Source organism: Prosopis cineraria, unplaced genomic scaffold, assembly GCF_029017545.1.
Source record: "Prosopis cineraria cultivar Desert tree isolate PC_DT_omini unplaced genomic scaffold, ASM2901754v1 PC3, whole genome shotgun sequence".
NCBI lineage: Eukaryota > Viridiplantae > Streptophyta > Magnoliopsida > Fabales > Fabaceae > Prosopis > Prosopis cineraria.
Window position 1 is genome coordinate 40,240,392 of NW_026555334.1, and position 11,638 is coordinate 40,252,029.

Sequence of the window (11,638 nt, forward strand, 5' to 3'; positions counted from 1 at the left end):
ATTATGTTCACCGTTCTTAACTATTCAAATATTTCTTTGGAATTATATTACTGTTTCAATGCATGAACCTTCGCACAATCTCTGAGAATATTTAGCTTAAACCAATCAGAGAGTTCTCACAGATCAAAGGCCGGCTGGCTTGGTTCACAGAAACAGCCAGTAAGAGACAGAAACCCCCCTCATGCACAATTAGTCTTGGGCAGAGTTTTGAATGAATATCTCCATATGAGAAAGACACAGAGTTTAATCATCACAATGAACAGATCTTGCAAGGGGGAAAAAAGTCAAGTGGCCAGTTGGGGGTTTTACTTAGTGAATGAGGAATATCCAGATGTAGAAAATATATAAAATTCGAGTAATCCTCTCACTCTCTGCAATTGTCCTATTGTGTTCCCCTGGAATAAACTATAACATTTCTCTCACAATTAAGCAGTGGTCTTTCTTCATGGTCAAGAATTCCTGCACTGGGCCAGGCCAAGCAATACGAAACTTTCAGGTTTAAAATCAGAGTCTCGTCATTTTGCAGAGTGAAATTACTTGCATGTCTCAAATTTTCTTGTGTGAATTGCGTGGGGTTTGGCATTAATTGCATTCCGTGCGTTGGTGGCTTTGCTTCAATGGGACCGTCTTATTGATCTTGTAAAAGATAATGACTCATGATTGATAAAGCATATACCTGGTGTAAGACGACACAAAAAGTTTGTTTGTATTAGAGCATGAAAATAACAAAGAAAACCCTCAACACCCCTCCACAATTATGTATGTGATGTAAGTGTCTCCAACATACACTTAAACAAGCTATTGTTGAACCATTTGCAGGGCAGAGAAGGGTGTCTGAATCTACCTGGAAATTGAGGTGGGGTTCGTGTCTGATTCATACATAACACATATTATAACTCAAAACAATAAACCAGTATGAACAGGACAGAGAATACAGCTGCATGAACAAAATTAAATAGGAGAGGGAAATGATCGGATGAGAGTGTGAGGAGGTGATTGAAACACGAGTGCTGAGAGTGGAGTTAGCCAATTCTTCAATGGGACAAATCTTATCCCATCTCTCTGGCTGCTCATTGGAAAGGGAAGAAAGCATCTGTGCTCTGCTAGGATATTTTACTTGCCTATCCCCATTAATTGAACTAGGAATGGCCCTACTCCCAGCAATGCTGTCATGCGCGTGACCTCAAAACTATATATATTATAAATGCAATTTGGCGAGACCTGAATTACACCTATATGTCATGCTTATACAAAGCCAAGCCATAGGACCACCCTCGGCTCTGCTTCTCCCTAGCTACGTGCCCACTTCTTGAGTTCTCCCATAAAATATGTACGCAACCGCCCCTTCTCCACGCCACAGTGCGATTTATTTACAGAGCAAATTAAAACTAAATTCTGATAAATATTCATGAGCCCTCTACACACGTAAAAGAGTGGTACTGTGTGGAAGGGTCAGATTTGTTGGATGGAGGGGATTGAGGGTGAGAAAATGGAATGAATCTGGGAAGCAAAGGGGCAGAGGGTTAGGCCGGCTGTGGGAATAGAAATGAAAAGCAGAGTAAGTGATTACTCAGTCTGTGGAGGGAGGAGGACCCCACCACTTGATTTGTTTGCCAATTTTGTAACATGGGATGTCCCTAATTACACCAAATAATTCACCTCTTTTTCTTTCCTTCCACATTCTATAACATACATGTTCGGCCCAATTCAGTATTCTTCCATCCTTTTTTTTATTATTATCCGATCCCACTGTTACACCCTTTTGCGAACCCATCCATCTGCAATATTTATCTACAGATATTTGACGGTAAGCAACGCGCATACGGAATACTATTATACCAGTATCCAATATAAACTGAAATCAATATATTTCATAAAAAAAAAAATGTATCACTGTAACCTTTAAAGGACTCCCGTACTTACAGTTTCTCACTCACTCTCTCATTGTCATATCTTAGGTAGCTCCATCAAATTGTTCCCACAGTTTTGCTCTATCACATCAAACCCATAATCATAACGTTAGTTTCTCTGTATCTTGCTCCCAATTCCCTCTTCCCCACAGTTGTAGCGTGTTAGCGTGCTCGTCCAATCCTCAATTTCTCTGCTTGCGGCTTGACTGAAGCATAAAAAAGAATGTCCGTAAATCACTACTGGTCGGACATTCCAGAGGCCACGCTGTGGTGGGCTGAGCAACATCACCATCATCAAGGCTTCCTTATGCAACCCCTCCAAAACCCCTCTCCTTCTGCCTGGCCTTCCTACCTCTACCGTCCCCCGCCCCCGACCCGCTTCAACCTCAACCAGGATGACGACGAAGGCGAAGACGACGACAGTATTCAACACCAACGGACTGGTCACGTGGAAAACGATACGCCGCCCGCGTCGCAAGGGCGGTCGGGCGAGGACGAAAAGGAAGGGATGTTCGAGAAGCCATTGACGCCGAGCGACGTGGGGAAGCTGAACCGGCTGGTGATTCCGAAGCAGCACGCCGAGAAGTACTTCCCGCTCGGGCCGGGAGGGGAGGCCGGAGAGAGCAAGGGGGTGTCGCTGAGTTTCGAGGACGAGGCGGGCAAGTGCTGGAGGTTCCGTTACTCGTACTGGAACAGCAGCCAGAGCTACGTCCTGACTAAAGGATGGAGTCGTTACGTCAAGGACAAGCGTCTCGATGCTGGCGACGTTGTTTTCTTCCAGCGCCACCGCACCGACTCCAACCGCCTCTTCATCAACTGGAGGCGCCGCCACCAGTCTCTGTCCACCCCCGCGCACGTTAGCAGAGCGTTACTGCTTCACAATACCTCTACCACGACCGCCACTGACGCCCATAGCAATATCAATATCAATAACGATGTTGGCGTGGGTGTGGAGTGGACCAGAAGTTTCTATGCTGCACATCCTTACCCTACGCATCATCATCATCAACCCTTCCCATACCAACCTGACTGTTTTCATGCAGGTCTCTTTCTCTCTCTCTAAACTCATCGCTTTCTATCAATCAACCCTATTTTTTTCCTTTTTTTCACTGGGAATATGCTCTGTGCTTGTCTTCTTTCTCGAGGTGAAAAATGGGAAGAGCAAATGCTGTTCGCCTAAATTAATTGAAAAAGGACATGTTGATAAAATAATTTGAGTCTCGTGGGACTGCGCAAGGCGTGATGGGCATCTTCCTATTAATTGGGAGAAATGTGGTCTTGTTTTTTGGGTTTATATGATCAGATAGCCCGTCAATCTGGTCTGTGTATCGTACGCTGCGTCGTGAAGCATATACGCTCCAAATTCGTTTTGAAAAACAAAGCATTGCCATCTAGATTGGTTCCTCTGTCCCTGTGCGCAATATTTATCGTTATTTTAGTTCGAGGCCACATAAATCAATGTAGGATTATAGTATAACCCTTGTTAGGAACGAATGAAGAGACAGTTATATATAGTAAAGCACTCTGAACGCACGTGGTGTGATGTTACAGGTGGGGGGTTGGAAGCAGAGCGAAGCAAAACGACGTCGCCGGCGGAGAACAACTCCAGCTCGAAGACACTGAGGCTGTTCGGTGTAAACATGGAATGCCAACCCGACGAATCAGGATCATCCGGACCCGAATTTTCGTACATGTCATCAACGTCGTCGTCCCAGGGTACAGCCGTCCAACACCACCACATCTACGGCCATTATAATCATCAATCTGCTTATTATTCCAATCACATGGTACGTCAACAGCCTGGCTCCTAGATTCATGCCCTTGCCCTTGCCGCTGCACCTCTTCGTTAAGGATTCGATCACTTCTTGTTGTTTTCTTCAGAACTCAGGTGTAAAGAAGGCCCTTATTATAATTATAATTAGAGTTCATTTGCTAATATTGATTATTCTCATTAATGAAACAAATTATCTTACCGAATATACAGGTTCATGTTGAAGACATATACAACTGAATATAATTATATTAATAAAATACTACTATATCTGTTTCTTGTCTTAAAGAACTAGTTTATTCGTTTTGCGGGATTTTGTTGTTCCCTTTGAATGGGGCACGTATCAATTATCAACTAAGCCGTGAATGCTACACGGAACATGTTCCCGATGCAGTTTTGGCTCTTCGTATTGAGGAAGGAAAAGGAATATACGTTTAAAATAATGATAGGAGAATAAATTAAATAAATAGAAACCAAGACTCCACGAGGGTCCTCCATTTTGTGTTGGAACTATATATGAGCAGCTACCTCCACTTCACTCATGCCATGTGTGCCTTAATCACTCTTTCACCAGATGTGGTCTTCGTTTCTTTGATTCCACTACTCGTTGAAAAATTGGGAAAACTCTCTCTCGCCCCTACGAACTTCGTTTCGTCTTTAACTAGGATCAGCTGGTAGCACTGTTTGTTTCCTTTTTACCCTGACTTGTTGCCTTCGTTGTTTTTGACTTGTCTCTGTCTCTTGTAATTATTGCTGATTTTTTTGCATCCCTTCTTACCCTCTTTATCTCTCGGTTATTATTGACCACATCATCGTTTCGGTTGTTATTATTAGATAGATGGGAAGCTGTTTCCTTGCGAGCTGACTGTAGTTTTATTTTCTCTAGGACAGTTTCTTATTTAACCTGGGAGTTTGTGTAAACTACTTACCTCAGTTTTTCAACCTTTACCTACTCTGAACGTTTTGTTCACTGCGCCAAATAATCGACACCTCACTGGCTTTACAGGGATGACAAGATTGAACTGTAAAGAGCTCTTTGTTTGTGGGCCTGAACTTAAACGCTCTTTGCGAACATCATCATCAACCATATATAATTAGTTACTTTGAATTCGGCCAATAATAACCTGAAGCAAAACTCGAGCAGTAATAAAACGTACCAGTCAACGAAGTTTGGCTTCTTTCCATTAAGCTGTCAGTGCCACTTCAGATCATATTCTGGAGTAGCTTCGATGGGATTGAAATATCCCCGACAATGACATGTTTCGTCATGGATAACTGAACCAAGGGGGAAAAACTCATCACACCATGCTCTTCTGATTCGTTCTGTTAATTTCATGGGTAATTCTATTCTCCTCCGCTGAATACTTAGAAAGTAGCAACCTGTGGAGTTTGGAGCATCATTAGTCAAGTTCACTATTTTTGTACCCTCACCAAATCCCCTTGCATGATCATAGTGTTGATTTTTCAAACTGATTTCATGGAAGAAGGTTATGAAGTGCCGCACTTGTTGAGATTTTACTACTTGCCGGTCGGCAGGAGGAATCATAATTTACGGATATCTTGTTTATCCGTTGTGATTAAAATTTGAAAAAGGGTCGGTGACCAATTGAATGCTTGGATTTAGTATGTAGTATAGTATAATGTCAACCAGATGAGAAATCGCCGAGGATAAAGATCTGTGGATGTGACATTCTGAACTGACCCATTTAACCTATTTGTCGGCTTCCTCCTCAAACTCCGCAAATGTGAGAGAGAGAGAGAGAGAGTGTGTGTGTGAATAAAGTAGCCATAAAAAAGAAAGAAGTAAAACCATCCCTGATTTTCATACCAACTTTCAAGCCAAAGTGGTAGAAGTAATGGCAAGAAAGAAGCCCGACGAAGGAGGAGAATATCAGTGGCCAAAGTGTACTGGGGGGAAGTGGGGCCCATGGAGGAACGAGCTGACATAAGCAAGTGGAGAATGGAGAATTTAGGTCATTGAGGATGAGAAAGGACGAATAATGTATGAACTACTGTTGAGATTCTGCCTGAAGATTTTTCTAAAGGGCTCATCATAGTATATAAGATGGGGGATATGTTGCAGGGACATGGCGGGGCTGAGTGGGTTGGGGGGGGGTGGGTGGACTTGTTACATGTGCCGCTACGGCAATTTGAATATGGCTAAATTCATCGATGCTTGACACAAAAGCCTCCTCAACAATATTATATTATATTGAACCAAGGCTTTCAACATGATGAATACAACAGCAAGCTAATCATTTTTCTGGTCCCTCGATGTCCCATGTGATGATGGTGATAGTAACGATAAGGGAGTTGGTTATCTATCTGTTTATCTTTATTTGTCACCGGCAATTTGACATGCGGATGAAAATTAAGCAGATGGGAAGCCCCAACAAGAAGCTTAACATGATGCTTTTAACTTGGTCCCCACTCTGAATGAATGAATATGGGTCCTTCATAGCCTTTTCGCAAAATTTGATGCATTTGCACGCCATGAGCAAACAGCACCACTGAACAAATGGAGGGAGGGCGACGGACGGGTTTTAATTTCCAGACAGCCGGTAACATTATTACCAACGAGATGCAATGTTTTATCACAAAAGGGAAAAGAGAAATTTGAGATCAAAAGCGATGCAGGAAAAAGACAGGGTTAAAGCAAGTGTAAATAGTGGGTGACACAGTATGAGGTTGTCACTTGCCGCATTGAATTGTCTTGTCCGCAAATCCTTTGATTCACGGCTTCTGGCCAGTTCTCACAAAGGCATAGCGTTCCATTCTATTAGCAAAGTCATGCAAAGGCCGAAACTGTCAGAAGCAAATCAAGCGCCGATCGCTTTGGCCTCGGGACCACTTTTTGCGAGTCATTTCAACTTTTCACATCTCAGCAGATTGATTGGCGTTTCAAGCCTGAGCCATGGAACCTTAGTTGAAAGCATCCCACACGCGGCATCGAAATTCCAAATTTCGCGTACAAACAGACGCTAAGGTTTTATCAGAGGAAGATGGACACCAACGTAACACTATCCTATGAGTGTAACCTTATCGTGTGTACGACCGTCTGCTAGTGGAAACGACAGCAAGGGGTTGCGGAACGTGAGTCGTCAGTGAAGTGCTTTTGATGATCTATGATTGATCGCACTAAAATTACGAAAGCTCGCACCAGTACAAGTACTCATCCCCTCTCCTTAAACAACGTTGTGATCCAATTTCTGACGACTTAGCACGCAGTGGAGCGGCCTGCACTGATCTGATGTGATCACAAGCTGGCGTTCAAAGCGTGGCTTCAAAGCTGCGTGATGGATCCCATTTTCAAACAAGTTAGGCGCAAGTGTTGAACTAAAAAACAGGTGGCACAACTCCATTGGATGCCAAAAACGAAAAGGAATTGTATTGATCGACAACAAAGGGGCCCATAAAGCTTTACGCGAAAGGCCCATCGACCTCTCGTTTATCAGGTGTTCAATGATCCAGAGGCTCGCTCTCCAATCTGCGCGATGGTCCCCAATTACGTGGTGTTTAATCACTTGAGCATTCAACCATTGATAACGGCTAAATCTAATCAAACAAATCAAATGCCTCCGGCTAAAAGCCAGAAATTAAATATTACTCTGTCCGTTTCAAAATACGTACAAGTCTCTTCTTTTAGAAATTTTATATGTCTTTTAAAAAGTTCAGATCAGTTTTTATTAATTTTCTTGCTATACCTTCATTTACTCTAACAACTTTAAAACATCATTTATTAGTCTGCAGGGTAAATTTGACAATGCATTAATTGTATTTATAAATCAATGGGCAAATAACTTAAAAAGACGTATTTTGAAAGGAAGGGAGAAATACACAGCATGGAATGGATTAGACTTGGAGGAGTAATCAGTAATGCAATAATTTAGGAGTAGAAAACAGAGGTGACATAAAAAGGAAAGAATAATTAATGGCGAAAAGTCCGGAGAGAGGTCTCCCCATTTTTTCCTTCAATTTTTCTCCACTTTTTCCATTCTCATCATTTAAATTATTCTATTAAATAATTTTTTTAAATGATAAAATTAATGAATGATGATTATGAAGAAAGTAAAAAAAAAAAAAAGTGAAGAGGCTCTGTGACTAATTCTGCTCCCATTGCCTCCTGCATTGTGTATTCCAATTGGAAAACGCCGGGATAATCCCGCCCCGCGTCTCCTTTACAATCCACGTTGTGAAATAAAATAAAATAAAGCGGAAGGGTAGTCATTGGATCTTTGACAGTTCTAGGTCTGATCACTGCCCAGCTAAGTCTCACCCCATTAGTACAGAACATATGTGCTTTCTATAGATATTCACGCCTTCAATGACATCGCACTGGCAATCCAAAACTCAATGCTTCTACAAGACTTGCAACAAATCTGGGTTAGCAGTCAACCAAAACATCTCAAGACTTTAAGCCCTTTCCTTTACTATGAGAGGAGATATTAATTTTAATTTTATTTATGAAATACTTTATTATTTTTTATATTCATCTTTATTTATGTGCTTTTATTAAATGCTGATAAAAAATTCTTAAAAATATTTTTTTTATACTTATAAGGTGGAAACTTGTTAAATTTTGAAACATAATTAATAAGATTTAATGTTTTTATTAATTGTAGTGAAATATGTTTAAAGTAACTTGTAAATAAGAATAGAAGAAGTATTTCTTAAAAACTCACATTAGTATTGTAAATCAGCAAATGCAAGCTTTATCATACGTAATGGGCCAATTTAGCAGTCTCGCCAACCGAAAGCTGGAGTTGCAAATAATCCGTCGGGACCTTAATCTTTGTCTGATCTTTCATCTCGCGCCAGTCAATTTCATTCATCTCAGGCTCCTCAATCAAACCAACAACTATTCATTCTTACATCTCATGACTCAATTTGTCTGCCACATACATTTTTTCAAAGGGAAAGATAGCATCCCATTACAGAAGATGCTGTGTCGCAAATAGTTTCATGCTGAAAATCAGGTCGCCTATAGCCAAACGAACTGGCCAGATGCCAAGACAATACCACATTGGATTCAAACAATAGCTCCAACAAACTACAGCAAAATATTGTTGCCTTGGGCATGCTGACAATTCAAGCCACAATCTAGAGGCCGTCAAGTAACTATCAGTATTCCATATTTCATTCTTAAGAAGGTGCTTTCTTGTCGGATAAAATAAGGAACCGAAAAAAAGTACCAATAGTTTTAAGAAAGAACTTGTTTTGGTAATTATTTTCCATACACCTTGCGGGTATAGGGCGAGGTGACGTGGTCAGGATGCAGAACCGAGTTTGCTTCCGCCGGTACACAGAACAGACCAACGATGTGAAACCAAAAGATCAAGCTTATAAATTACATTGAAGACGTCTATTTAATTATTTATAGATACCAATAGTTTACATGTTACCTAAATGCAAGCTTGGAATAATCCAATTACAAGAACCTTCGTCTTGCCCTACTTTTCTCAAAAAAATTAAGGGTATGGATGGTTCATGGAAAAACAAAAAACTTGAAGAAAGGAAGGAGTAAAGAGACATATTTTTGTGATTGACATTGATGGATGGCAAAAAAGTCTTTTCCTATATCTATGGGAGAAAATTTCTCCCTCTCTTTCCCATTCTTTTTTACACAGGCCAGCCGTGACTTCTTCAGCATACAGTCTTGCAGTGATTGTGAAACTATTACAGGGCCCATATGGTCAGCCACTATCTAAACAGCATTAACAATCACGACAGTAACTGAAGACAGGACAACCAAATTAGAGAAAGCAACCAAAATACACCTAAATTTGGAAACATTTATGGGAATGTAAAATAAAACCCTTGAATACAAGGGGATTGCCACTAATTTCTCGAAAGATGAGTGCCTTGTACTAAATGACTGACAGATGTGCTGGATAAGAGCTAACAACTTGCCACCTATAAAAAAAGTTCAAGTTGATTTTTTGACTACGTCGCCATGTTCAGGTTTGGAATCTTCCTTCTTCTCCATTACATGCTGAATGGCATCGTCAGGTTTAGCATCTCCCTTCTTCTCCATCACTTGCTGATTAGCATCTTCTGGTTCATAATCTTCCTTCTTCTCCATGACTTGCTGAGTGGCATTTTCAGGATTATAATCTTCCTTTTTCTCCATCACTCCCTGAACCCCCTCTTGGTACCCTTCTATAAAACTTTTGAGAGCATCTCTATAAGCAGAAGCTCTGGTCATATATATACGCTGCAAAGCAGGTCTAAGAGTCTCCATTCCCCCTCTGGCAGCCACAGCTATTTATTTCACAATAAAAAGATAGAGAAAAAATTTATAGGAAAGATAAAATACTGAAAAAAAGAAAAACAAGCAAAAGGGGAAATTCTTAAACCAAACCAACCATCGCAACAAATTGAACTCAAATGCATGGAGCAACATGAACAGCAAGAACAGAGAGTTCTACATAATTTTTAGAAAGATGCCATTTTTTCCTCTGCCATGACTTCGTCAGGATTAGTCTCCCCATCATCGTTGTCCAGGAAAAAATTGAAAAAGTTTTTTCCACCACTGAAAAAACATATTTATACCTCAAAATGCTGAAATGTTCGAGAACAAATATTCACCATTAGTTCCTAACTGTTACATGCACCTCATTCAACAACTCCCAAGCCCCAGCTGGCTAAAATTGGGTACAACTGTACAAGAATCAAAACAATTTAAAAAGTCAGTTTTTTAAAATTTAATCAAGTCCCTCTGCCTGTTATATTGTGTTACAATTGCATTAAGTTTTTACAGACTATTCTGGCTAGGAAAATGAAAAGGGAACAATCACGTTTTAAAGGGAAACAAAAACAGAGCAAACTGCAGTTTCATAGAGTAATTTGTGGATTTTTGTTATACAATCATACAAGAGGATTTTGTCATTTCAGTTTATTTAATTAACAGCAACTTCCGTTGGCACTTCTGATTTGGTTGGTACATTATAGAATAACAAAATTCTAAATGCTTTCACATGCAGAAATCAGTCTCCCTTAGTCTTCATACCTTCAAAACTGAAAGAAAACTTGCTTCAAGATGTGTATTGTCTACAGTAGGCAATACAAGACCTCTTCAGTACATGCACGATGATAGGAAACATGTATTCTACTTTCACTATTAATATTCTTAATTTTTGGTAAACCAACAATTCAAACAACATGATAATATTGATCTTAATTAAGAGAGATCATACCAAGATCCTCCAGGATAGAGGGTTCTCTTTCTTGGGGAGTTTTCTTTCCTTTATTAGCTTCGTCAGTCAATCCGCCTTTCTTATATTCATGCGGCCGAAGATCAGGACCGATGTCCCGAACCCAGCTTGCGGCGTAAAGCCTAGCCGCCGTCTTCAAAACCTAAGGAATGAAAATAGTAAGTGTAAAGAACCATGTCAATTGGCACACAGCTATGAAACTTGTCGACCATATATCAAAGACCAAATAACCAAAATAAGGCATGTTTAAAATTCGTCTCAAGTGCAGCGTGATGCTTAGAAATATGACAAAACAGAGAAAAGAAACAAACGCCCAAATCAAGAATGCGGAAGTTAATATACTCATGTAGCAATTGGAGTAGGCGAACATCGTGGGACAACGATGAATCCTAGCCTCACTGGTTTCCGAAATTATGGATATTTATAAGGAAAATTAGCAGCCCAGAATCAAAAGCCAGAACCGTGGGCCGCGAAACAGTGTGGAAGCCAAAATAATGTGGGAGAATGAAATGCATTACCCAAATGCGCTCCTGCCAGTTCAACTTCCGACGCTCTTTAACGAGATGAGGAGGATCGGGCAAGGACGAGGGGAAAGCAATTTCTTTGAGATCATAGCGAATGTAATCATAAATTTTCCTGCAGACTACCCTCACTTTCATTTTCAAAGAGCAAAATTACTCCTGTTGAGTTCGCTCGGCACGCCTTCTCTACGGTTGCAGGAGAACCGAGCAAACCCCACGTAA

At 40.6% G+C, this 11,638-nt stretch overlaps 2 protein-coding genes across 2 annotated transcripts; one reads left to right on the forward strand and one right to left on the reverse strand.

Annotated features, from left to right (window-relative positions):
• Window positions 1–1,893: 1,893 nt before the first annotated feature.
• LOC129305863 (B3 domain-containing protein At2g36080-like) lies at window positions 1,894–3,972 on the forward strand. The gene is made up of 2 exons (XM_054946026.1): window positions 1,894–2,953; window positions 3,462–3,972. Exons 1-2 carry the CDS (start codon window positions 2,134–2,136, stop codon window positions 3,719–3,721), a joined length of 1,080 nt encoding a protein of 359 aa, XP_054802001.1. The 5' UTR covers window positions 1,894–2,133; the 3' UTR covers window positions 3,722–3,972.
• A 5,230-nt stretch (window positions 3,973–9,202) lies between these two features.
• Window positions 9,203–11,638, reverse strand: LOC129305864 (uncharacterized). Its single transcript, XM_054946027.1, has 3 exons — window positions 11,414–11,638; window positions 10,878–11,037; window positions 9,203–9,942 (listed from the first exon to the last, which is right to left on the reverse strand). The coding sequence occupies exons 1-3, from the start codon at window positions 11,552–11,554 to the stop codon at window positions 9,608–9,610; spliced, it is 636 nt and encodes a 211-aa protein (XP_054802002.1). The 5' UTR covers window positions 11,555–11,638; the 3' UTR covers window positions 9,203–9,607.

What these genes read in the sequence shown, in the direction of transcription:
- LOC129305863 (XM_054946026.1), top strand. Translation starts at nt 2,134, where the DNA reads ATGTCCGTAAATCACTACTGGTCGGACATTCCAGAGGCCACGCTGTGG. An exon ending in ACCTGACTGTTTTCATGCAG is followed by an intron (nt 2,954 to 3,461) that starts GTCTCTTTCTCT and finishes GTGATGTTACAG; the next exon opens with GTGGGGGGTTGGAAGCAGAG.
- LOC129305864 (XM_054946027.1), bottom strand. Translation starts at nt 11,554, where the DNA reads ATGAAAGTGAGGGTAGTCTGCAGGAAAATTTATGATTACATTCGCTAT. An exon ending in ACTGGCAGGAGCGCATTTGG is followed by an intron (nt 11,038 to 11,413) that starts GTAATGCATTTC and finishes TTCATTCCTTAG; the next exon opens with GTTTTGAAGACGGCGGCTAG. An exon ending in CTCTATCCTGGAGGATCTTG is followed by an intron (nt 9,943 to 10,877) that starts GTATGATCTCTC and finishes TGAAATAAATAG; the next exon opens with CTGTGGCTGCCAGAGGGGGA.